This window comes from Suncus etruscus, chromosome 16 (assembly GCF_024139225.1).
Source record: "Suncus etruscus isolate mSunEtr1 chromosome 16, mSunEtr1.pri.cur, whole genome shotgun sequence".
Taxonomy (NCBI): domain Eukaryota; kingdom Metazoa; phylum Chordata; class Mammalia; order Eulipotyphla; family Soricidae; genus Suncus; species Suncus etruscus.
Genome location: NC_064863.1, coordinates 74,292,079 through 74,319,765, shown reverse-complemented (window position 1 = coordinate 74,319,765; position 27,687 = coordinate 74,292,079). Strand labels below are relative to the sequence as shown.

The following is a 27,687-nucleotide window of genomic DNA, read 5'->3' as shown; positions in this document are numbered from 1 at the left end:
AACCAGTTTTAGATACAAAATTGTACTTTTATTCTACATTAAGACAACGATAAAAATGAGAACTCTTGTCATTTTTGCTTAATGGGAAGGAAACTTGGTGGGAAATGATATATTTATAACTAAAAGAAAAAAGAGAGATTTTAAAGGAAAAATTTAGTGTTCTATTAACTTGTAGTTGAAAATAATAATACTATGAAATACATTTCAGAAGTATATATGAGACTTGGGGCTGGAGCAATGGCGGTAGGACGTTTGCCCTGCATACCGCTGACCCAGAAGTGACCTCCGTTCCATCTCTGGCGTCCCATATGGTCCCCCAAACCAGGAGCGATTTCTGAGCACAGAGCCAGGAGTGATCCCCGAGCACTGCTGGGTGTGGCCCCAAAACAAAACAAAAAAGAAGTATATATGAGCCTGTGAAAATAAAGAGATGAGAATTAATTTTGTAGATGAGGACATACATTTTTTTTAAATTTGTTGGGTGTGGAGGAGACACATCTGATTGAATTTTGAAAACCATTTGTTGCTAGCAGTGAAGCCCTGGACTTCTCCCCAGCCTAAGGAACATTTTAGAAACAAGCAGGAGTTTAAACTGAATGTTAGGCATTTGTACCTGAGGGCTGATAGAAATAATAAATTGTGGGGCTGGAATGATAGTACAGAAGGTAGGGCACTTGCCTTGCACATGGCTGACCGAGGTCTAATTTCCAGCACCTCATATGATTCCCCCAAGACCTCTAAAGCATGATCTCTGAAGTGCAGAGCTAGAACTAAGTCCTGAGAATGCTTGGTGTGGCCCAAGAAAATAAACAAAAATTGTAGATGAGAAAGAGGAGCAGAACTTTTTTTTCCCTCTGCACCCCATATCAGGAGTTGATCCTGAGCACATTTTTGTTTCTTTTTTTATATATATTTTATTTAAACACCTTGATTACATACATGATTGTGTTTGGGTTTCAGTCATGTAAAGAACACCACCCATCACCAGTGCAATGTTCCCATCACCAATGTCCCAAATCTCCCTCCTCCAACCCCCGTCTGTACTCTAGACTGGCTTTCCATTTGTCCTCATACATTCTCATTATTAGGACAGTTCAAAATGTAGTTATTTCTCTAACTAAACTCATCACTCTTTGTGGTGAGCTTCCTGAGGTGAGCTGGAACTTCCAGCTCTTTTCTCTTTTGTGTCTGAAAGTTATTATTGCAAGAATGTCTTTCATTTTTCTTAAAACCCATAGATGAGTGAGACCATTCTGTGTTTTTCTCTCTCTTTCTGACTTACTTCACTCAGCATAATAGATTCCGTGTAGATCCATGTATAGGAAAATGTCATGACTTCATCTCTCCTGACAGCTGCATAATATTCCATTGTGTATATGTACCACAGTTTCTTTAGCCATTTGTCTGTTGAATATTTTTATTTTATTATGGTTTGGATCATAGCTGACAATGCTGGGAGCTACTACCATTTGAGTGCTCAAGTTTGACTTTTGTAAGTGCTTGAAAAAGCTTGGTAGTGCCAGGAATTGAATCTAGGGCTCCCACATGCATTGTCAGAGCTCAGCCTTTTGAGCTAACATCCCAACCCCAGTAGGATATTTTTAATATTAGAAGCCAGAAATTATATTAGATGTTTAGAAAGGGGTAAGATATTATGAGGAAATGTTCTTTAGCGGGGCCGGGCGGTGGCGCTGGAGGTAAGGTGCCTGCCTTGCCTGCGCTAGCCTAGGACGGACCGCGGTTCGATCCCCCGGCGTCCCATATGGTCTCCCAAGAAGCCAGGAGCAACTTCTGAGCGCATAGCCAGGAGTAACCCCTGAGCGTCACAGGGTGTGGCCCAAAAACCAAAAAAAAAAAAGAAATGTTCTTTAGCGCCCACTTGTCTCCATCACTTTGTTACTACTACTTATTTGTTTATAATTTCTCTTAAATGCCTTTTTATTCACTTCATAATTAATTGCCTGATCTTCTAGCTTTTTACATTTAGTTTATGATCATTAAATTTCAAAATCTGGTTCTCTAACTCCTTTGTTTTCAACACTTCACTGTGCTTCCATTACCAGCAAAATAAAAAGTCAAACAGGAAGGAGAAACCATATGTATAGGTCACTGAGCTTCACCTCTCAACAGCTTTCACCCAAGGATGGGTCTCTGATACGCCTCAATTTCTTCAGTTGTTGGAATTGTAGCAATAACATCTGCCTCTGAAGACTAATTTGAAAAATGGATGAAACAATATATTTTAATTGCTCGATTTTTCTTCCCCAATTTTTCAATCAAGATGCATAACTTCATTCTTATTATTTATATGATACATCTGGTTAAAGGAACGTCATTGCTGTCACTTTTTTTGAATCATCAGTTTTGAACCCTGATTTCTCAGAATATATCATATAGTCTAATTTTGCCTGTTTATTTTTTTTTAAACTTTAATTATTTATTATTTGGTTTTGGGGCCATTTCCAGCAGTGATCAGGAGTCACTCTGGCTCTGCACTCAAAAATCCTCCCCTGGCAGGCTGGGGAAACATATGGGACGCTAGGAATTGAACCGGGTTCCTCCCGAGTCAGCCTCATGCAAGGCAAACAACCTATCGCTGTGCTTTCTCTCCAGCCCTGTTTATTTCTTAATTTGGTTCACTGCACTTTTCAATTCCACTTGATCATCCCTTTTCATGTTAGCTTGTGTTGCACCAGTTACCATTGTTAAAAAGAAATTCAATCATAGCCTCTGCTGGGAGATCACAGTATTCTTTGTTGCATGCTCAGCTTCAATACGTTGCAGGCATGCTCTAACATTCAACAAATACACAATGAAAAAGCTGATAGACAAGCAGGGATGCCAACATGCTAGATCTATGTGTGATGTAACATTTTACTCCAAAATGTATGACAGAATTTTGGTAATTATTGCATCATACTTGTTGAAATGTTCACTATTAAAATTTTTAATTTTTTTTATAAATGTTTTAAAAGAATAAGTTTTTTTCCTGTCATTGATGATTTTATTTCTCAATTGTTTTTCAAAACTCTAGTAAAATTAAATAAGTGACAGTAAAAGAACTGTTATTGTATAACTTATAATGCTCTCAATGTTTTTGCATTTATTGTCTCCTATAACCCCGAGTAGTATATAATATCCACTTTTTAGTAGAAAAGTATGAGATTCAGCAAGTTCATGGTTGTTTTTCTCTAGCCCCGGAAATTCATGTTCTTTGAGATAAGCTTCCTTAATAATAACAAAAAATATATATCTCAGCGTATCAGGTTTGACTAAATTGGAAATTATCATTAGCACAGAATCTTTTCATTCTTTTAGGCATTCACAAATACTTTTGTAAAAGTCATTTTACAAAAAAGTATACCTTTTCTGGCTTAAAATATTTAAGCTAAGATGAAACTTCTGGCCTTAAAATTGTGTGTAGGGAAAGCTCAAAGGTCTGGAGCTCATGCTGTGCTGGCCATAGGCATAGATTAAATCCCTGGCATTACATGGTCTCCCATCCCCAGCCAAAACACCTTGTGGTTGGTGCTGTGGTGTTGCCTCTGAGTGCCATAGGGTGTGTCAAAAATGACTATGAACTAACAACTATAAAATTATGGTTATGTTTCTCCGCTCATCTATCTATTCACTTATTGGCGTGTTTTCCAGAAAACCGTGGACTGCATGACAACGATGTCCGTGCCTTCCACCCTGGTTAAATGTTTATATCTGTTTTTTGACCTTCCACATGTGCCTGAGGCAGTTGGAGGTGCACAGAATGAGCTACCTCTAGCAGAACGACGAGGACTGCTCCAGAAAGTTTTTGTACAGGTATGGAAAGTGCTGTATGTCTGGCTATCTGCACCCCTCTGTTTACATTCTCAATTCCTCTGTATTAACAAAGAATTTGCCCATTTCCCATAGTGTTGAGTCAGTCTCACATAAGTTGGCATTACCTCTTGGAACTTTTGTTTTTGAAATCTACACTTGTTTTATGAAGAATATTTGAGACAAGCGCTTATCTCTGTACAGATTCACTTACTAAGGTTTGCTTTTATATAGAAATATTTTTTAAATATTGCTAAGAAAATTTATTAATAATGGGAGACTATATTTCTTAAAGTTTCAATAAATTCTGTTGTTACTGTTTTTTTAAATATACAAGAACTCCTCCTGTCTATAATTATTTAACTTATAAAAGACATATTGTCACCTATTCTGTTCGCTGCCTGGAAGGCACGGTCTTTGCATGGTGACCACTGTTCTGGTTTATCAGTAGGGTTTAGCACAGGTATAAAAATAGACCTTTGTCGGAGAGATAGCACAGCGATGTTTGCCTTGCAAGCAGCCGATCCAGGACCAAAGGTGATTGGTTCGAATCCCTGTGTCCCATATGGTCCCCTGCGCCTGCCAAGAGCTATTTCTGAGCAGATAGGCAGGAGTAACCCCTTAGCGCTGCTGGGTGTGGCCCAAAAACCAAAAAAAAAAAAAAATAGACCTATGTGGGGAAAAAAGATAGACCTTTGTGGAGCTGGAATGATAGCACAGCAGAGGTTGTTTGCCATGTATGTAGCTGACATTCCATTTGGTTCCCTGAGCCTGCCAGGAGTTATTTGTGAGCAAAGAGTCACTCCAGAACAATAGCATAGTGGGTAGGGCATTTGCCTTGCACGTGGCCAACCTGGGTTCAATTCCTAGCATCCCATATGGTACCCTGACACCATCAGGAATATTTCCCTGAGCCTAGGAGCCAGAAGTAACCCTGAGCACTGCCAGGTGTGGCCCAAGAACAGAAACAAAAACAAAAACAAAACCAGAAAAACCCTTTGTTATCATTCCTAGGAGTATTCTCATCATTCTTAATATTCTTTCTTGGGAAAATATTTTCCAAAGTTTTGCAAACTATAGATACTTTAAATATAGTCTTTTCACAGAATTAATGTAGTATTAAAAAACACATTTGAAACAAAAAGAAAAAATTGCATATTTCCCCTTGCATATATCTAAAATGGTCAGACTCTGAGCATGTGAAATGGTAGTTCCCAGAGGCTGAGATATGAGGAGTAGAAAAGAGTCCAGTGGTATAGAGTTTGAGTTTTGTAAGACATAAAGATCTAGGGATGTGTTATATGAAAATAGATTTTTAAAATGATAGAGGTGAACATTTTTGTGTTGTGTGGTTTTGCCTTAATAAATAGGGGGCCAGAGAGATAGCACAATGAGTAGGGCATTTTTTTACATCCAACTGATCTGAGTTCGACCCCCAGTAAGTATACCATGTGGTACCCCTCAGTCTTCCAGAAGTAAGCCCTAAAATAAAAGTGGCCCCCAAACAAAAAAATTAAATAAAAATCTCAACTCATACTGGTGTGAAGCTGGTTCTTTGAAATTCTGTAACCCAAGAAAACCAGATTTTTATCTTTAATATAATAGTAATGTCCAGTGATGAGGCTTTTGTTGAGGATTAAATAAAATAAATAAAACAATAAAATAAAACAATACACAAAGCCTAGTACATGGGGGCCATGTCTGTAAGGACTTTGCTGGATTTTGTCTGTAAGTATAGCATAGATTTCTTGACTACCTGAAAGCATTGGGACACTGGCTTTTCTCCAAATGTGAAATTCATCTTACATATGGAAATTAATAAACAAAAGTTATTGATTGTTATGATCAAAAGGATTGAAAAGATTGAGATGAAACTCCGTTTTGGCTATTAGGGAAACTGGTAGCTGAGCAGGTGGCTTACCACATCTCCTTCCTGTCCCTGTGTCCTGGGCTCCAGCCCTCCTTCACTTCCCTGTTTTGGTTCCTATTATTGCTTGGGAAGACTCTTTGTTATCGTATGGTTGAGAAATCAATGAAGACAAACATCAAATGTTTTTAGGACAGATATGTGTTTGTGATTGCTGAAATCCCTGTATTTATATTGCGTGGCAGATGGTTTCCTGGGACTTAAGCAGTTGGGTGAATTGCTTCATGTGGCCATTCTCACTTTTCTCCTCATCGTCTCCCCCTCCCTGTAGGTCATTTGTTTTGATGTAGCCAATTGCTATTCTGCCATTGCTAGTCTGGATGCTGTAACAGAGCCTATAAAGAGAAGTAGTTTATTTTATATTGAAGGAAATAGGGAAAGCAAGATCTAGCTTTGTTTGACCAACTATGCTTATTTTCAGTCCTCCTCTCTCCATTTAGCAACTTTCCCACAGATATTACTCATCTTCATGAAGCGCTTCTCTTTCAAGAGAAATTATTTCCTAAGATAAAGTTATTTTATTTATATTACAAAATTTGAAAATATTTAGACAGAAGTAGTTAGTACCAATAAGAGAAATGAACTCTTTCTGTCACTGAGTGAAGATTACAAGAAAAATATCGGTTGAGGATAGAAACCACTGAATTCCCAAGCAACAGCTCTTAACCCTGTGAGAACTTGTGGAATGTGAGTTGAAGATTGTTGTTCCTATTCCTATTCAAGTAGAATGGGATATGAGAAAAATAAGTTCATATTCAGAAGGATTTTTAATCATATCCCATTCTACTTGAATAGGAATTGGAACAACAAGGATTCATTTATTTTTGGTAAAGCACAAAGTTCCATTTCATCCGTGGAAAACTAAGAATTAACTAAATTTAGAAAACTAAAGGTTGTTTTTGAAAGATACTGTTAACTTGTTTATTTTCTTTCAAGGTAAAGTATGTGAAAAATACCATGGTGAAGAAAGCTGATAAACATAGGTCACTCTGAAAAGTAAGCCCATAAAAGTAGAGCTGGTTTGCTGTCTCACTATGACACACTTCTAAATTATAGATGTCATTTTTCCATAGGGCTTTAATGATATCACTGTTCTTACCCAAACATTGAAAGTTTTAAATAATTAGACATAGTGATTTTCAAGCTCTTTCCATTCCTTGGCAATTTATTTGTTTCTATACCTTTGTTTTGTTTCATGTTTTAGATCTTAGTGAAGCTCTGCAGTTTTGTTTCTCCAGCAGAGGAACTGGCTCAGAAAGATGATCTCCAGCTTTTATTCAGTGCAATAACCTCTTGGTGCCCTCCTTATAACCTGCCGTGGAGGAAGAGCGCTGGGGAAGTCCTTATGACCATCTCCCGACATGGTCTCAGTGTCAACGTAGTGAAGTATATTCATGGTGAATATATCTTTATTCATTGGAGGTGCTCTAGTTAGCAGCCACTTTTTTTTCTTCCTTATAGAAATCAGAGACTTACTGTTTTATCTCACAGTTCTCCAATGGTTCTGCTTTATTTTAAATTGGAAGCTATATGCTAAGGAGCAAATTGTTTTCGATTTTATTTGTGAGACATTTCAAGTTTAAGACATTTCCATATGCATCCAAGGATAGATAGCTATAAGAGTACATGTCAGTGTCCATTCATAAAAGAAATTCTGTATCATAGACTGTTCTTCCTTCATTTTCTGAAAAGTTAAGATTTTTTAAGATAATATAGTTCCAAGTCTCTCTGAAGATATTTTATTAAGTGCATAGGCAATAGTCTGTTCTAACATAAAGAATATAGGTGGATATTTCATTAGCAATAAGAAGTAGTTTTTCATTCTGTTCAATTCATATACAACTATCCTTTATAGTTCCTTAGTTTTTGGGCCACACCTGGCAGTGCTCAGGGCTTTCTTCTGCCTCTGAGCTCAGGAATCACTCCTGACAGCCTCAGGGAACCCTATGAAGATGCTGGAGACTGAGCTGAGGTCTGCCTCTTGCTAGGCACTGTGCTGTTGCTGTGGCCTCACTACTAGCCTTTAAAATGAATGTCTCAATAGCAATTTTCTCAAATATTGAAAGGTATATTAGGGGCCGGGAAGGTGGTGCTAGAGGTAAGGTGTCTGCCTTGCAAGTGCTAGCATAGCACGGACAGCGGTTTGATCCCCCGGCGTTCCATATGGTCCCCCCCAAGCCAGGGGCGATTTCTGAGCGCATAGCCAGGTGTAACCCCTGAGTGTTAAATGGCTGCGGCCCAAAAACCAACAACAAAAAAAAGAAAGGTATATAAAAATGTGTCAGTATTGTTAATATTTTCGATAAAATAGCTGTAGCATATAATATAAAAAATATACATATATTCATGAAAATCGTCAAAAGAACTTAGAGTGCAACAGTTAGTTCTAACATCACTCAGTCTTTGAATGTTTCTTGCCTCCTAATGAAACCCTAGCTTTGTCAAATAACACTGGATGAAGGTAGTGATGCAGCGTAGTTATGCATTTAGTTAGTAAAAAAAAAAAAAATTAGTACTGGCATACTTTTTAAAACTTCAATTCTTTCTTCTTTAAAAAAATATCTTTATTTAAGCACCATATTGCAAACATATTTGTAGATGGGTTTCAGTCATTAAAAGAACACCCCCTTCACCAGTGCAACATTCCCACCACCAAATGCCCCTAGACTTTTGTATCATTAACTCAGATTTGAACTTTTGACTCATTCTTGGATTCTTGAATTTTTCTTCTTACACTTAGAAGTTGTTTTTCTTTTACATTTCCAGCATTTATGTTACTAATATAAAAGATTAAAATAACGTTTTTCAGAGGCAGTCTATCTAAGGACAGAGTATCTAAATAGGATATAAGAACACTAATGTACTGCTACTTTTCAGTCACTCTCATATTAGTCTTTGTTTACTCCTTTCTGATTAATTGAAATTTGGATTGACTCTTAGTATAATTTTGCTGACAATCTATAGTCTAACATTTCACTTAATTCACAAACATCAGCTGAAATTTTCAAAATTGTTTTTAAAGAACTTTTTATAGCAATTAACATAAGTGACTTTTTTTTTCCCCCAGAAAAAGAATGTTTGTCTACATGTGTTCAGAATATGCAGCAATCAGATGACCTGTCTCCGCTCGAAATTGTTGAAATGTTTGCTGGGCTTTCCTGTTTCCTCAAAGATTCCAGTGATGTTTCCCAGACACTTTTGGATGATTTTAGGATATGGCAAGGATATACTTTCCTTTGTGATCTCTTACTCAGGTAAAAACAACAACACACACAATTTAAGAGTATCTTTGAAGTGTTTACTCAGTCAATCAATGGGAACTGTGATTTGAAAGTATGGAAATAAAGAAAACACAATAATTCATCTCAGAATGGCTTTATCATATTGGCTTTGTTTCTTTCTGTGTCTATTAATCAAATACAAAAAGTGAATTTAGGAACCTGAGAGATGGTATAGCAGGAAGGACACTTGCTTTACATAAGCGGATGACCTGGATTAAATTCTTGATTCCCAATTTGGTCCCTTTAGCATCACCAGGAGTGATCACTGATCAGAGTTAGGAATAAGGCCTGAGTACTGCTGGGTGTGCCTCCAGAACTGGAAAAAATGTATTTTGAGGAACAAAGTCTCTGGTAGCTTAGGGGTAGAGCATACAACTCCCATGTGTTGAGATTTCCAGCATCATAAAACAAACATTGGAAACACCTTAACTTCCTGTTCCTCCTTCATCCAAATTGCTCTTATTATTTTTATTGAAATTAGAACTAATTAGAACTAAATCAATAAATATAAGCTACAAATGTGGTGAAGTTAATGGTTAGATGTGACGAATGAGCCTGTTCTTTGGTAGTTTAGATGTCTAGTTAATATCTGTTTAAAAAATACTCTCTTCTTTCTTAATTATATATTGGGTTTACCTTATTAGTAATTTCAATGTTACTGACATAGCTAATAGAAATAATATTACAGTTTGAATGAGACCTTATGAACATGTATGAATCATATTAGTTAATAAGAAATGTTTTTCCATGCCCTCTTTTCACTTCCAGATATTCTAGAAGTATACCAGGAAAATGGATATTACAAAGTTTTTTTGTTTTTTTTGTGCTTTTTTTTTTGTGTGTGTGTGTTTTTTGAGGGGTTATATTTTTGTTTTATTTGTATTTTTTTTGCCACAAGAGCAGTGTTCAGGACTTTCTGAGCTCTGCACTAGTTTTATTCTTCCTGACCATTATAAGCATATCAATGGAGAGTTTACAGTAACATTGGTATAAATAGTAAATGAAGAATTGAATGAGAATTTTGTGTGGTTTTATTAAAGCGAAGCCTTTTTTCTCCAAGGGGCAGAAGCTCTCCCAAGTGGCCCCTGAAAGCCCTATCCACTGTTATCAGTCACTCTGGCCAGCAGATCAGTGCAAGAGCCTAAGGATGCAGTGCTGCTGGTTTCTGCCATTTTGGGGATTACTGGGGAAATCATCAAATGCCAGAGATGAGAACCGAGGTTAGGTGCATGATAGGCATGCACTTTAACATTTGCGCTATCTCTCTAACACTATAAACCTTTGCAAAAACATTTATGGTCCAAACCAGCAACATTTAGGTTCTGGCACAACATTCAGAGGCCAGGATGGCCTGGCTATATTTAAGGTACCCTATGCTATCCGGCATGAAACTTCAGCCTCCCACATGCAAGATATTTACTCCATATTTTGAGCCATCTTTCTGGTCCCAAAAACCATACTGAAGACAAACTTAATGAACTACTATGCAGATCTAAAAAAAAATAATTTATGCAATTTGCAGCAACATGGATGGGAATAAAGGATAAGCTAAATGAAGTCAGTCAGAAGGAAAGGGAGAGACCAAGAATTGTCTGTCATATGTGGGGCCTAAACACACGCTGCAAGGTAGCAACTAAGGGCCAAGATAATTTAGTGGAAAAAGTGATTCATATAACTTGGAAGACATGGTGGTCCACAGAAGAGGAAGCAGATACATTGGCGATGGGTGTGGTGTTGGAATTACATTACGAATTATTAATGGTCTGGAAAACTATAGAATCTTAATCTTAATTTTAAGAAAAGACAAGTTTAAAATACTAAAAGTGATGAGGCAGATAATAATCATACTTCTTTTCAACCTCAAAACTCATGTTTTTTTCTGAGTTTAATTTATTTTATGTTGTTGCTATTTTGGGGCCACACCTACTGATTCTCAGGAACTTCTCCTACATCTGTGTTCAGGGCTTGCTGTTGACAGAGTACTGTTGCTTTTGTTTTGGAGGACCATGTCATGCTAGGATTGAGCTGATACTTCCTTAGGCTAAGAATGTGCTCCAGTCCATGGAATACTAGCCCTCCAAATTAATTTTTATTAAAATAATTAGTTATATTAAAGGAGAAAATCTTACCTAGGAAAAAGGTACCTGGGACCACATATTTCACTTTTTTCCCAGAGCCACATAACTCTGTTTTGTCTATTTTAAAAAAAGATATTTTGTACTCCCTTTTATGTTACTGTTGAAGCCAATGTCAAATATTTTATAAAGATGAAATTTTTTTTAATTTTTAGGTGTGTGTATGTGTGTGTATGTGCATTTGCTAGAGTAAACCCAGAGCCTTATGTGAACTCTACCATCAAACTAAATTTCTCATCCTTCCCCACTTCTTTCCTAAAGGAATTAAGATTGTTGTTAAGGGCCAGAATGATATAGTACACTGGGTAGAGCCTTGCTTTGCAAGAGACTGATCTGAGTTCAATAGCTAGCATCCCATATGGTCCCATGAGCATCTCCAGGAGTGATTTCTGAGTACTGAGCCAACAGTAGGCCAAGAGCATTGCTTGGGTATGACCCAAAACAAACAAAAAGATAATTTTCAAAAGAACTATTTAATGAGGGCACTTGACTAATGATTGAAAACAGATAAAGATTTTGAATTCTTCCCAGGAATTATTTTTAAAAATTAAGAAAAATGTTATAGGAAAGAAATGTTTATTGAGTAATTAGTTATAAAGAGTAAAGTGTAGTTCCAGAGTGATAGCACAGCAGTATGGTGCTTGCCTTGCACTCCACTTACCCAGGACGGACCTCTTTTTGATCCCTGGTGTCCCATATGGTCCCCCAAGCCAGGATCGATGTCTGAGCACATAGCCAGGAGTAACCCCTGACCATCACCAGGTGTGCCCCCAAAAACAAAAACAAAACGAAGCAAACAAAAATAAAAAGAGTGAAGTTTTATAATTTTAAATCTGTATGGAATTTGCACTTTGCCATGCATGAAGCTGACCCACCCAAGTTCCATCTCTTCTAGCATTCCATATGGTACCCTGAGCACTCCCGGGAATGATCTACCTCTTTTTTTTTTTTAACTTTATTGATGGATTGATTGGTGTTTGGGTCACACCAAGCAGCGTTTAAGATTTACTCCTGGTTTCTGCACTCAGAAATCACCCCTGGCAGGCTGAGGGACGATGTGGGATGCCAGGAATCACACAAGTTCCTTCCCATGTTGGCCACATGCAAGGCAAACACCTCACTGTTGTTCCATCTCCCCGGCCCCAATCCACCTGTTTTTTTTTTTTTAAGGAAAAAAAAAGGCAAACTAAAAAAGAACTTTACAGAACTTAATTTATTTGATTTAATCTAATTATTATATTGATATGTTTTTTCTTTCAAATGCACTATCATTTAGCCTTATAATTTTGGTGGTTTAAGAATTGTTATTTGTTGTTTCCATGTAAAAATTGTAAGAAATTTCTCTTTAAAGTATTTTATATTCTGATTTGGGGGCCACACCTAACTGTGTTCAAGAATTATTCTTGGTGGGGCTCAGTGAATCGAACCATGTCTGCCATGTGCAATGCAAGAGCCTTCTCTGCTGTGCTACCTCCTAGCCCCAATAGGAATCTTGTTATAGTATCTTATACATTGCATTTTCACATGTCAAAATACAATTTATTTCTGTGGCAAATGTAAGTATGTCACAAAAGAGGAAAATGTATTTGATAAATCTTCTTTTTCTCAGATTGGAGCAAGCAAAAGAGGCAGAAACCAAAGATGCCTTGAAAGACCTGGTTAATCTGATAACTTCCCTGACAACATATGGTGTCAGCGAGCTCAAGCCAGCTGGCATCACCACAGGAGCACCCTTCTTACTACCTGGATTCGCAGTCCCTCAGCCTGCAGGCAAAGGTTAGTGATGTTGTATTTTCCCATTCTGAATTACTCAAAGAAATAGAGAAAGAACGTTAATTGGGTTTTGGCTCCTCTAAATTTTTATCCATTTGTATAAAAGGCATATGTTGCTTTTTACTGAAGTTTGTGTTCTTTGGGAGTTATAATTTTTTAAGCCAACACTTTTAGCAGATCTATATTATCAACTAATAATAGAGAAATATCCTAAAAATAAAAATGAATTTTGGGATGGGTGGGTCCTGGGGGATTATGTCAGGAGCCTCATACTTGCAAGAAAGTGCTATACTACTAAACTGTATCCCCAGCTTAACAATAAAATTCTTATGTTTGAGTTTCATTTGAACATTCCAAGAATTTAGTAACTATTTTTAAATTCGGTATTTCATACATTTCCACTTTATGTGGATGGCATTGTTTACATTCTGATCTTAATGCCTATATTTATTTAAAAATGTTTATATATTATATATAAACATATTTTTGTGTTATATATGTATATATATATGTATTTTTAAAGCACAAAGTGCAAATGCTTGATTTTTGGTTTGGTTTTTAATTAAACAAACCTAGAGACTAGGGCCCGGAGAGATAGCACAGCGGCATTTGCCTTGCAAGCCGCCGATCCAGGACCAAAGGTGGCTGGTTCGAATCCCGGTGTCCCATATGGTCCCCTGTGCCTGACAGGAGCTATTTCTGAGCAAACAGCCAGGAGTAACCCCTGAGCACCGCCGGGTGTGACCCAAAAACCAAAAAACCAAAAAAACAAACAAACAAAAAAACAAAACAAAAAAAACAAACCTAGAGACTAAAAAGTTAAATTGTATTTAGAAATTAAACTTTATAGTTTAAGTTTCCTGACTTTGACCCCTTGTCTTGTGATCTCAACCAATTCTATTTAGAGTTAGTTTTATTTTTTAATAGTTTATAAAATTTATTAACACATGAATGCAATCTTGGGACTGGGGAGGTGGCTCCAAAGTTTGGAGCATATATTTGCATGGGCAAGCCCTGGGTTTCAATTCCTGGCATCAAATGTCCACCTGTGCTTACCAGGAATGAACCTGCACTCAGCCTAGAGCCCCAAATCTTAGTGGGAATATAACCTTATTCTTCTTCTAGTTTGAGAATGCAAGCTAGATTAACTTTTTTTTTTTTTTTGGTGTTTTGGGATTTGGGCCACACCCAATTACACTCAGGGATTACTCCTGGCTCTGTGCTCAGCAATCACTCCTGGCTTGGGGGACCATATGGGACTCCTGGGGTTCAAACTGTGGTCTAGGCATGCAAGGCATGCCCTACCGCTGCGCCAATACTCCAGCCCCTACGTTAACTATTTAATTTTTGTAAATGCATTATAAACTTTTTGAAAGCATAATACCCTATAAGTCTCTAATAGTTTCATTCTGTGGTATAAATATTCATAGTTAAAATATTTTCATAAAAAAATTGAACTCGCCAGTAAACTACTATCATGTCTAGTGATACACATTCTTACTGTGGGTTGTTATTTTTGTTTTATTTTTGTTTTTTGGGGGGATTGGGTTTTTGGGACCACCCTACAGCTCTCAGGGATTACTCCTAGCTCAGAGGTCAGAAATCACACCTGGTAAGCGATGCCCAGAATGGAACCGGGGTTTTTCTAGGGTTGGCTGGCTATATGCAAGGTAAAATGCCCTACCACTGTGCTATCACTCAGGCCCCTGTTTTTGTCCTTCTTTTTGGAGGATTATACTCAGAGATGAGTAGAGGCTTACTCCTAGCTCTGTGTTAATAATTTGCAATAGTACTGGGGACCAACCTGGGGTTGAGCTAGTGAAAGGCAAGTGCCTTAAATCTTAAAATATTTCTTTGGCTCATAATCATTTACTTATGACAGAAATCAAGAAGTTTTTTAAGTTTTAAGTCAATGAGAATAAGTATATAAGGAATACTAAACTTAATTTATTGAATAAAATAATGAAAGTTATGACTGAGGTTGCATTAAAAGAATATATTTATTATGTAATCTGTGGTCTTTTTCCCCCTGTGGTCTTTTTAAATGAATCTGCAATAACTAGAATCCAGGCATATTTTACTGAGCACAGCAAAGCTTTTTTTTAATGTAATGCTAAGAAAAGACTAGTTATCTCAATATCTTCAATATTATAGGCAACATTATATTATATTGTTATTATATATTATAGGCAATATTATATTCAACATTTTTGGGCTTTAGAATCTCATAAGAGCTATTAATTATAATATAATTTCATTATGAAAGCATTAAAGCAGAAAAAACATCCTTCCTCTTGTGTTTATAATACTGCTTCATCTATCAAGGAATAATAAATGTGCCTAACTTAGTACCTCCTGTGGTTATTGAATTTGGTGACATGTATCTGTAAAAGCAAGATTACTTAGGGTATTGTCTTCAGAGTCTGAATTTGGTGGTCATGAATGAATGACCTAATCTTTTTAGCTATCAACTTCTTTTAAAAAATTACTGTAAAACATCATAAAATGAAGAGTTGCATCTGACAGTGTGGGGGTTTGGGATGTGGAGCATGTGATGTGAGTTGAAACTTAGATCACTGAATAGGCAAGTCTCTCACTGACCTATTTTCCTGGCGATCCTAATGTGTGTGTACTTTATATTAAAGTCATTATTTTATAGTCGTAGAGCACTATTACCAATATTTCAACATTTCCCCACCATTATCTCATGACCTTCTGCTATTTCCCTTCTACTGTTTTCCAGTTGTAATGATCATGTCTCAGTATTCATTTCCTTTGGGGGTTTATCTTAATTCTTTCTTGGTTTCTTTGTACTCTGTATTATTTTTTATTCTTTTACTTTCTGCCTCACCTAGCATGGCACTTTCATCCAACTTTTGTTTTCTTGGGAAGAGGGGCCACACCCAATGATGCTTAGTTGTTACTCTAGGCTCTGCACTGTATTTATTCCTGGCAGTGCATGGGGACTATATGGGATGCCAGGAATCAAACCTGGTCTGCTACATGCAAAGCAAACACCCTATCTGTTGTGCTATTGCTCCGGACCCCATCCAAGATACTCAATAAAGCATATTATAGACCAAAAAAAGCCATACTTGTTTTGAAGTTTTGGGTTTGTTTTTGGTTACTGTTATTTGTTTTTATGTCATATTTTTTTTTGTTTGTTTGTTTTTTTTGTTTGTTTCTTTCCAGGATCTTCTGTAACCTCACTTTACAAAATTTCTTGTAACATCAGTTTTTGCAACTCAAATTAAAAGATACTGTATTCTTCCTTTGTGTTCATTTTTAAATCAACTAGAAACTGAAGTTCCTTGCAGTATACATCCACTGCTTTACTGTCAGAAGCACTTGGTCTGTTCTGTCTGTACTAATGCTTTTCTATGAGCTGGCTGAGATTTATCTGTCTTGCAAGAAAGCAATCATGCTTGTGCATATCCAGTCTCCATTCTGGTTGATTGTTCATTTCTTTCATGCATCTTGAGCATTTATTGATTTCCTCCCTTTGTTACCAGCTCTGCTAGTGTTGCCTTAGGTCAAACTCTGGAACACTCAGCTGAATTTTCATAGATGTTCTGTTGCTTTTCTTTCTTTTTCTTCCATTCATATGCCCTCGGCCCATCCCTGGCCGTGTCAGTCTCTCTATCTCTAGGGACTTAAAATCTGAATAATAATATTCAGTGTTTTTACTGATGAGATTCCTGTATTTCTTCCTTCATATATTTTGTTGATTTATTTTTGCCCGAGATGGAATCCAGGACCTTGAACTTGCAAGGCACACACTTGACACATGAGTTGCTTCCACTTGATCTTTTTTTTTAATATTATTTTCTTTATGTATGTACCAGCTCCTTTTTGTAATTCCCTCACCTGTAAGAGGTTCTGAAAGTAAGGCCATTCTCTTTATTGTATATTTTAGATATTTGAACATTTTACCTTAGTTTCTTTTGTTTCTCTTGTGAAGATAGCTTATGTAGAGTCTGAGCTCCATGGTGATTTGGAATGGCTTCCTCTGTTTACCTTTATTTCTTGTAGTTAGTCATGTGCTAAAAAAATTGAAGTCAGTGATGTAAGTTTTAAGAATTGTACAGGAGACATCTGCTTAGTTAAAATATTAGAGCACTTATTTTTTAATATTTAAGGAATATTTTGGTCTTCTACAATTTTTAGGTTTAATTACTTTTACTTTCTAATAAGACATTTTAGAAATTTAATGACACTGACAGTTCTCAATACATAGGACTTTTAATATTAACATTTGGAATGCACTGAGCAATCTTTCTAACCCATTTTTGTGTACTTTTCTAGTTTTGTGTTACAGTCTTTGTTCTGTTGGTCTCAATCTATCTTCCTTACTGGTCACCCTTTGCAGTTTATTCCTCTTTGCATTTAGCCTGTGACATCTTTTAGAAGTCAATGATTGCTTTTGTCTTTCTCAAATACATTCTAGTTTAACTTTTTATAATTTCAACTAATTTGGTTAGTTATGTATGAAATTTTGTTTTTTTTTAAGTTGATGTATTTGAAAATGAAATGTTTAAAAGTATAGTATGGTCTTCGCAAACAGTGCTTTAGCAATGTGCACATAAAGGAGTGCTTTTAGCTTGAAAACAAAACAAGTGTGAAACTTTTCAATTTATAAATGCTACAGTACTTTCCAGGATTTTGAAAACTATCTCCCTGCATTTTTTTTTAATTTGCTTTATCCTTGTCATGGTTAGGCATTTATTTATATACAGCTTAAAGACAAGGTTAATCTTACAGATTATTTAAAAAAAAACATACAACTTCATTTATCCAAACATTTATCCCTGAACCTACCTATAAGATGTTTTTTTCTCCCCAAATCAGCCCAGTTTTTCAATATATATACGATTCGTGACATATAATACTCATGTTATAATTTTTTGTTTGTTTTGGGGCCACATTGGGGCTTAGGACTACTTCCTGGCTTATCAGTCAGGAATTACTCTCGGCAGTACTCTGGGAACTATATGGGATGTTAGATGTCAAACCTGGGTTGACTGTATACAAGACACCTTATGCACTGTACTACCTCTCCAGCCCTATTACGCATTACTTTTAAGTAAGTGGCGGAAGCTGATGAGAGAAAAGAAGACCTTTTATGAAACCAGAATGTGTTCTTAGTAAATAATTGATAAATGTTATCATGATTTGTTTAAATGATCTGGTTCGCTACAATTAAAATATCATATAATACCTACTTTCATATTCTTTTTTCTTTTAGGTCACAGTGTGAGAAACATCCAGGCCTTTGCGGTTCTCCAGAATGCATTTTTAAAAGCAAAAACCCACTTCCTTGCCCAAATCATCCTTGATGCTATAACAAATATTTACATGGCTGACAATGCCAATTATTTCATTCTAGAGTCTCAGCACACACTGTCACAGTTCGCAGAAAAGATTTCCAAACTCCCAGAAGTACAAAACAAGTATTTTGAGATGCTAGAGTTTGTAGTTTTTAGCTTGAATTATATTCCTTGTAAAGAACTTATTAGTGTTAGCATCCTCTTAAAATCTAGCTCTTCTTACCACTGTAGTATCATTGCAATGAAAACACTTCTGAAGTTTACACGACACGACTATATCTTTAAAGATGTGTTTAGGGAAGTGGGTCTTCTGGAAGTCATGGTAAACCTTTTGCATAAATATGCTGCTCTCTTGAAGGATCCAACTCAGGCACTAAATGAACAAGGTAAAAAAACATTTTCATATACAAACATATCTGTGTGTACATAAAGGAATTTGGACAAACTATTTCAAGCTGTTCTTTTTTTTTTTTTATCTTTCGCTTGGCTAAAGGAGTGATTCATTTTATAATGTGCATTGTGGTGACATCGTATTTCCCAGAGTTGACTTGCTCATTTGGCCTCATAAATAATTAGGAAAGGGGAATCTAGAAATGTTATTGTGATGGAAGAGAATCTAAGGTTAAAAAAACAGAGGAAAGCATTTGTGAAACTCATTACTGATGTCTACTACTTTCTGTTTCCAAATGGAAGCAAAAAACCTTTTTAAAACTTTTAGTAAACATCGAAAGTGTAAGAGACAACACTTGTTTCCCAAACTATGCTAATTAAAATGTAAAAGTGATATCGATAGTGAGGTGGGGTGGGGTTAGAGTGGGAGGGAACCTTCATAGAAAGAAATTTATATGGATATGGATTCAAAAGTGGATATTATTAACAGCATCGTAAATCACAGTGTGGAATTTAATCTATTTAAATTTATGCATTTGGGGTTTTTTGTTTTTGTTTGTTTTGCCACACTCAGCTGTGCTTAGGCTTTACTCCTACTTCTGTACTCAATGATGAGGGCATCCTTAGAGAGGTTCAGGGACCATATGGTATGCTGGGGGTTGAGCCTGGATTGGTACATGCATGGCAAGCACCCTATTGCTGAATTATCACTCTGACCTCAATAAAATATTTTTTTGAAAATATTGAAAAACTGTGAAAAATATTTATAGTGGAATCCTGAGTGAAAATCCTACCTAGAACGGCAGTGTCTTGCAGAACTAACCACACTTTTGAAGCTGAGTTGGAGAACAAATGACGTTTCAGAGTAGGGGGTACAGGTCCTGATGGTTTCCTCTTTCCCATAGGAGAAAGAAATATGAGTATGGTGAATTAGGCTGACTGTGTTGGGCAATGAGGCATGGATTTCAGGAGGATGATGATCTCAGCCTGCCAAGACTAAAGTAAAGTCCTTGTTACTGAGCTAATGATTCCAGGCAGCAAAGGCCTCAAGATTGTTTGTTAGTTCCTGTCCTCTCTGACAGCAAAGTCCATGATTTTGACTCAGAATTGTTTCTACTAGTGTAGTTGACAATGCCTGTTAAAACAATCCAACAGAAATTCAGGCCTCATTATCTCATTTTGAGATGAACAGTGTTTATAAGACTGTTTAATGGACAAAGATAAACCCTGAGCTAAAATCCTTACCACCCCTGACTGTTCCCCTATTATCAGTTTGATAACATGCTAAGACAAATTTCCTCAGTGCACCACTTCTCAATCTCATGTTCTCCCTCTCTGTAAGCTTTTCCCCAGTCTTAGAGTGTTTTTTTTCCCCCCCCCAGGTAGAAGCATATATTTTGTGTTAATTTCTCCTTAGCTCGCTCTGGAAGGAAAACTTGATGCATAAGGAGAGGATCTGGTTGTTACACTTATTCAACTTTTGGGCAATTGGGTGGTTTCTAGTTTGCAGCAATTATGAGCAATGCTGACATGAAAAATTTTGTAAATGTCTTTTCATAGACTGTCCATGCACATTGTGTATGTATCTCTACAGGTATCTACATACCGAATATACATACTCCTCTGTACTGACACTGCCTATTCTCAAAACATGCATACATTTAATTTTAGTTGATAAGAATTTTAGTTGATGTGTATAGACTTCCCTATAACCTATGAATTCTGTAATTCCTAAACCCTATGAGTATATTAAACTACATAACAAAACAAAAGGCAAAGTTACTAAATCAGACAACCTTAAAATAAGGAGATTGTAGATCGTTCTCATGGATACTGTCATGCAAGACTCTTTAAAGAGAACAAAGAGGAGAACCTGAGAAATGATGGTACCAACACTGGGCTTTTCTGAGATTCTTAGCTTTGAAGATAAGAAATAGATATTGAGCCAAGAATGTGGGCATTTTCTAGAAGTTGGAAAAGGAAAGGAAATAGATCCTTCCTTCTACAGAAGGAATATGTCCCTGACAGCATTTCTTGAACCTCCAGAAAATACACGATAACAAAACAAATATTTATCGGAGTTTTTTTCTGGAAGGGGGGGAAGTCCAAAAATAATTGGTAAGTTACCTTAAATTCATTGTTTTCATTCTTTGGTAAACTTTGTAAACACATAATAGAACCTTGTACTCTATAATTGTGTTGAATGGATTAATAAAATATTATAAATTGAATAACAATTCTTTTTATTTCTTCAGCTTTTATCTGGGCATAGTGTTTTACTATGCTACTAATAATAAATTTTCAGCATCCCAACAAACCCACCACCAGTGTCAGTGTCCTTCCAATATACTAAAGTTTCTTCTCAACTCCATCCAGGCCTTTTTAGTAAACTCATAACTTTTATTAAATTATTATCATTTTTAGTTTATAACATGTTTATAATTGTTCTTCATACTTCTTAAATATTTCTTTCTTTTTGGTGTATTTAAATATAATATAACCTCTTTGATTTGCAAAACTACTGAGAGAAGGTGGTATTTTAAGTTTTGGTATTTTCCTATAAAATATATGGTAGATAGCTTTGATTTTTCTAGCCATACCAAAATAAAATTCGTAAATAGTGAAATTGTACTTTTTTTGGGATAGACCTTAAACATGCATATTATTTTCATTTTTATTTACTTTTTGGTTTGGGGTTCACACCCAGCACTGAGCTGGGGTTACTCCTGATGTGCTTAGAGATCACTGCTGGCAGTGTATAAGGAATCATATAATAGGATGCTGGGAATTAAACCTGGGGTACATGCAAAATATGCACCCTATGCACTGTACTGTCTCTCTGGCCCAACATATATATAATTTTAAAGGTTTTGTTTATTGTATTCGTGGTGGACGTGAATAGTAAGGAGCTGTTTTTAAATTTCTAAAACCTGAATCAAGAGAAAGTTAAGCATATCTTAATTTTTAAAAAGTGATTTGAACTTTTTTTTTTTTTTTCTCAGGGGAATCAAGAAATAACAGTTCAGTTGAAGACCAAAAATATTTAGCTTTATTGGTTATGGAGACCTTAACAGTGTTGCTTCAAGGATCAAACACAAATGCAGGTAATTGGATAGTTTCTAGCAAAAGCAGTGGAATGGTCGTGGCTGTGCTGAGGTCTTCTTCAGTGGTTTTATTTTTCTAATGTCCCTTACAGTTACTCATATCACTTCTATCAGCAAATAGGCAGTTTTTGCTGTTATTATTATATCTCTAGAAATGTGACATTTTAAACTTTTTATCAGTGTGCCTATCAAAAATAAATTAAGTATTGTTTTTCTGCTTTTATATATATTACAGATACTTAGGTAACGTTTAAAAATATTTGCCACAATATTTGTTTCGTGTAGTGATTTGAAAAGTTTTCATTTTTTCCTTTTAAAAATCCAGGTTAGAATACTAAGTTACAAGTTTAGGGGGCCAGGCGGTGGCGCTAAAGGTAAGGTGCCTGCCTTGCCTGCGCTAGCCTTGGACGGACCGCGGTTCGATCCCCCGGTGTCCCATATGGTCCCCCAAGCCAGGAGCAACTTCTGAGCACATAGCCAGGAGTAACCCCTGAGCGTTACCGGGTGTGGCCCAAAAAACAAAAACAAAAAAACAAAAAAACAAGTTTAGGAGAAATCTTAAAAATAGTTTTCTAAAAAAAAAAAAGTTTTCTAAAATTAGTCCATCCTAGGCAAACTGGATACATTTAATCTTTTGCTTTATCTTTGGCTTCAGCTTTCCTGCCCTTATCTACCTGCATTAGCAATTCAGCTATATTTATAACATATCATTTATGCTTTTAAGAAAGGTTCTTTGAAATTTTTTGTTTGTTTTGTGGCCATATCAAAAAGAGCTCAAAGCTTACTCCTGGCTCTGTGCTCAGGAATCATTCCTGGAAGGGTTTAGGATTCACATGAGTTGCTGGGGATAGAACTGGATCAGCCATGTGCAAAGCAAACCCCTTACGTGCTATACTATTGACCAGGTCATCTAGTGATGAATTTTGGTCTTCTGCATGCTGTGTTGACTTTGGTCATAACAACTTAAATATTTTCCTTCCTCATCTGTGTGGTAAGACATGAGGATTTAAAAAATCATTCTCTGTAAAACCTTGGGAGTGTAGTACACTAAACTGATTAGAGTTTCTCTTTCTCTGCTCACTGTGCTCTCCTGTTTGTTCATCTACCCTGAAAAGTTTGGTTTCTTCTAATTTCCACTCATAGACTAATTCATTTCTTTTATTTCGTGGAAACCTCATTCAGTTTCTATATCATTTATTTGGGAATTGTATGCCTGAAAGCTTTTTACATAATTGAATTCAGTATTATTCTGCTTAAGAGCATTCCAGATTCTAAATGATATAAATATATATTTCCTTGATGTTTACATACATTTTAAGATATGTTTAATTCTTTAAATTTGAAGAATTTGAGCACGATCAACACATTTAGAACTTGCGTTCCAAAAAAAAAATCGAGAGAAAACTCTTATGTACATTTACTAATTTCTCAGGGCAGTTTTGCACTATAACTAGACAGTGTAATAACTGGATGGGTGTTATTTGTATTCTTTAGACTTGCTCTTCCATGTACAAAAAGAAATGTTAGCTTTTCTGACTTTCAGAACATGTTAACCCTATTTTGGTCTGTTTGTTCTCCCCAAGGGATTTTTCGAGAATTTGGAGGTGCAAGATGTGCACACAATATAGTGAGGTATCCACAGTGCCGGCAGCATGCTCTGCTCACCATCCAACAGTTAGTGCTTTCTCCCAATGGGGATGACGACATGGGGACTCTGCTGGGACTCATGCATTCAGCTCCACCCACAGAATTACAGCTGAAGACTGACATTTTAAGAGTAAGTATGAAAGAAGTGTGTTTTCATGCTTTCTCCAGTAGAATTTTGGCTAGTTTTTCAATGGCTTACTGTACGTATGCTAGAAACAGGGAAATTTCTCAACGTAAATTACAATAAAAACATCAGGGATTTAGGAAACTACAGTGATTTATAATGTCTTTTAGTGTATATTAATAGTACTATATTTTTAATTGAGGGGGTGGGTCTGGGCACCATACCCAGCATTAGTCAGGGCTTAGGTCCTATGTTCAGGGATCACTCATGGCGTGTCTAGGAACCTAAGTTTTAAGTAGTAGAACTCACCCTCAGGTCTCAGCACCTATACACTTTCCTGCACATTACGCTTTATAAGGAGAAATATGCACATTCTTTCAGATTGATGCATTCACTGATTCTTTTATGTAAACATTTTAGAGTCTAAAATGCTTCTCTTGAAACTCATTTGCAAGTGAATGTAGTAATGCAAATATACCTAGCAGATCTGTGACACCTAGAATAGTTTCCTAAGGTTCTATTTTTGAAGAACTTGTCCAAATTTGTGTGGTTTATTATAAAAAATATTTTTATTTTGTGTATGAGAAATTATTAATATTAATACCACCTGTATACTGAAGTATAAGCTGAGTTTTTCTGGCACAAAATTTGTGCTGTAAAGCCCGAACTCGGGCTTATACTCGGGTCATACAAGTTATTTGATTCGATGTACACACACCTAATCAAACACACTTAGTCTCCAGTTGTCTTCTGCCATCTGCTGGAGTGGGTGGTGCTTCAGCTCAGTCCACAATTCATGACTGAGCTGAAGAGGTAGGCAACTGAACTGAACTGTATGCCGCTGAACTATTTAACCCACAATATTCTACACTTTGTATGAGACTGACAGTAGTGGTGATGATATCTGGGAACTCAGTGATGATGACAATGTCTATGCTGATACCCTCACATCAGATACAGCTGAAGCTTTGTTTAGACATACTGAAGAGGAGGAGGAGGAAAAGGAGGGGGAAGAATCCAGTTTTGAACCTTTGTGATTTAGTTTAATTACCTGTTAAACTACGGTTTTCTTTTCTTTTCTTCTTTTTTGTTTGTTTTTGTTTTTTTTTTGTTTTTGTTTTTCTTTTGGGCCACACCCGGCAGTGCTCAGGGGTTACTCCTGTCTGTCTGTTCAGAAATAGCTCCTGGCAGGCACGGGGGACCATATGGGATACCGGGATTCAAACCAACCACCTTAGGTCCTGGATCGGCTGTTTACAAGGCAAACGTCGCTGTGCTATCTCTCCAGGCCCTAAACTATGGTTTTCTGCACTTTTAAAGTTTTCAAGCTATTGTTGCTAGTTTAAAGTTTATCTTAGCAATAAATATTGAAAAACATTTAACCTACTGATTCCTCTATTATTGTAATTGCTTTGGGTATATATTTTTATTTTTGAAATTTACCAGTGGTTGCTGCATTTTCCACTTCGGCTTATACTCGAGTCACTAAGTTTTCCCAGTTTTAGGGTAAAATTGGGGGGGGGGTCAACTTATACTCGAGTATATACATAAGCAATATAATAAGATTTCCTTGGGGTCTGAGCAATAGTACAGAAGTTAAGGCTCTTACCTTACACATACTGACAAAAGTTTGATTTTCAGGACTCCATATGGTTCATTGAATACCCATATGACTGATCCCTGAGCAAAGAGCCTAGAATTGGCCCTAAGTACTGACAATAGGTGTGTCTCTAAAACCAAAAATAAATATTTTTGAACAAGTATATTTATTTTTAGAACAAAACTTGAAGGCAGGGACTGCCCATCAGTGAGTTCAGGAGGCCCAGTGTTCCATCCTAATGAGTCTGAGTCCAACAGAGTATGCATTTAGGGCCTATGCCTGGGGATACGGTACTCCCTAGTCCTGAGGTGCCAGCAGTACCCAGGCCACCCCAGTGCTTCTCATGGCCTCCAGTGATGCACCTAGCAGTGCTCAGGTATGGGGGCTGGAACTAGGAGCAGCTCCATGGAAGACATGAGCCTGAAGCCCTGTATTTTGTCTACCCTCCAAAAGTTTTTAAATAAACTGATTCATCAAAATTTATGCCTGTCTATAAAAAAATAGAAATTGATCGATTTAGAAATAGTAAAATTTTTTGTTGTTGTTGTTGTTTGCTTTTGTTTCGGGGTCACACAGCCCCAGCTGCGCTCAGGGATTATTCCTGGCTCTACACTCAGAAATTGCTCCTGCCAGGCTTAGGGACCATATAGGATGCCGGGAATCAAACTCAGGTCTGCCCCAGGTTGGTCGTGTGCAAAGCAAGCTCCCTACCACTGTGCTATCATTCCAACCCCATAAATAGTAGGATTTTAATCTAGCATTATAGTCCATCCTAAAAAATAGTGTTTTATTATTTTGGTTTCGGTGCCACACCTCGCCATTCTCAGGGCTTACTCCTGGCTCTGAACTCAGGGAACACTCCTGCTGGGCATTGAGGTTCTACCAGTTGCAGTGCTGGGGATTGGTACTTCTTCAGCAACATGCCGTACTATTTGCAAACTCCTCCTTCAGACAAAAGTTATAAATTTCGATTGAAAATGTAATTGAAGGACCGGACAGATAGCATAGCGGTAACGCATTTGCCTTAGACGCAGAAGGTTGGAATCCCTGAGCACTGCTGGGTATGACCCTTCCCCCCAAAAAAACCCCAAAAATAATAAAAGAAAGAAAAGAAAACGTAATTGAAAGATAAGTGGAAAGATTAAACACCAAACAAAGTTGCAAAGATGTTTAAAAAGAACAAAATAGGTAGAAGTTCGAAGTCTTAGATAGACCTTTGAATAGGTGCCTAACATGAATGAGGCCTCAAGTTCCCAGGCAAGCGTGGGACCCTAAGTTTGATCATCAGTATTGCACACTATCAGCCCCACCCGCCAACCCCAGTGCACTACCTCCTTTATAGTCCTCCTAGCCCCAGCACTCCTGGGCCTAAACAACTCCATATCATCAGGCCTGGCCATTGAACCATCAGACCTGCACTTCTGACAGAACTTCATAGGAAGTGGCCCCTGATCCCCCTGAGTGCTGTTGGCAGGAAAAGTGCTTAAATAGTCGATTACGCAGTTGATTCTGCATTGGATAAGATAAGAAAACTATTACTTTAATATTGTAAAAGAATAAAACTACAGATATTCCTCGCTTAACGACCAAGTTCTGTTTGGTCATTCAGCGAATTGATCATTAAGTGAGGAACTGCATGTACTGTATACAGTAGTATAGTATATGCATAGTACTTGACAATACATTATTCTGACTAAGTAAAATAAGGAGAAAGATCAAACTGAAAACTTCCACTTGTTTTCATTTGCATAGGTTGTGTCATTTACACACTACTGTAATGTATTACAGAACATAAAGTTAGTAAAGTAGGTACATTAAAGCACCAAAAACCACTGTACTGTACTATAGAGTGTACAAGATGGAAAAAGGATATTTAAATAAAATAAAATAAAATAAAGTAATGGCGAAGAGATGGTCATAAGTGCGAGCTGTCGCCAAACAGGTAGGTCGTTAAACGAGGAGTATCTGTTTTGGGGCTGGAATGGTAATACAGCAGATAGGGCATTTGCCTTGTAGGGACCAACCCAGGTTCTAACCTTGGTATCCCAGATGGTCCCCTTAGCAGAACCAGAAGTAACCTCTGAGCACTGCTGGGTATGGCCCCAAAATAAAAACAAATGAACAAACAATAAATAAAATGAGACTATTATCTGTAGAATAGTGGAATAACTATATTGTTTTTTCTTTTAATTTTATTTTATTTTTTGTTTCTTTTTGGGGGCCACACCCATTTGACGCTCAGGGGTTAGTTACTCCTGGCTATGCGCTTAGAAATCGCCCCTGGCTTGTGGGGACCATATGGGATGCCAGGGGACCAAACCACGGTCCTACACTAGCGCTTGCAAGGCAGACACCTTACCTCTAGCGCCACCTTTCCGGCCCCTAATTTTAATATTTTTTTTACTTTACAGATTAATTTTAATTGTCCTGTGTTTTTAAATCAGGATTGGGAATGAAATCATAATTTTGGTTTTTTGGGAGGCCTATGCCTGGCAATACTCAGGGTTTACCTTACTCCTGGAAGTGCTTAGGAGGGACCATGTAAAGTGCTGTGGATTGAACCTGGGTC

General features: G+C 36.9%; 1 protein-coding gene across 1 annotated transcript in view; it reads left to right on the top strand.

The window, feature by feature from the left end:
* Positions 1 to 27,687, top strand: part of WDFY3 (WD repeat and FYVE domain containing 3) — a 301,877-nt gene that overhangs the window by 102,949 nt on the left and 171,241 nt on the right. The window contains exons 6-12 of the mRNA XM_049790238.1: positions 3,652 to 3,813; positions 6,942 to 7,134; positions 8,805 to 8,991; positions 12,763 to 12,929; positions 18,172 to 18,639; positions 21,646 to 21,747; positions 23,331 to 23,524. Coding sequence (XP_049646195.1) covers positions 3,652 to 3,813; positions 6,942 to 7,134; positions 8,805 to 8,991; positions 12,763 to 12,929; positions 18,172 to 18,639; positions 21,646 to 21,747; positions 23,331 to 23,524 — 1,473 coding nt within the window. The remainder of the gene's footprint in view (positions 1 to 3,651; positions 3,814 to 6,941; positions 7,135 to 8,804; positions 8,992 to 12,762; positions 12,930 to 18,171; positions 18,640 to 21,645; positions 21,748 to 23,330; positions 23,525 to 27,687) is intronic.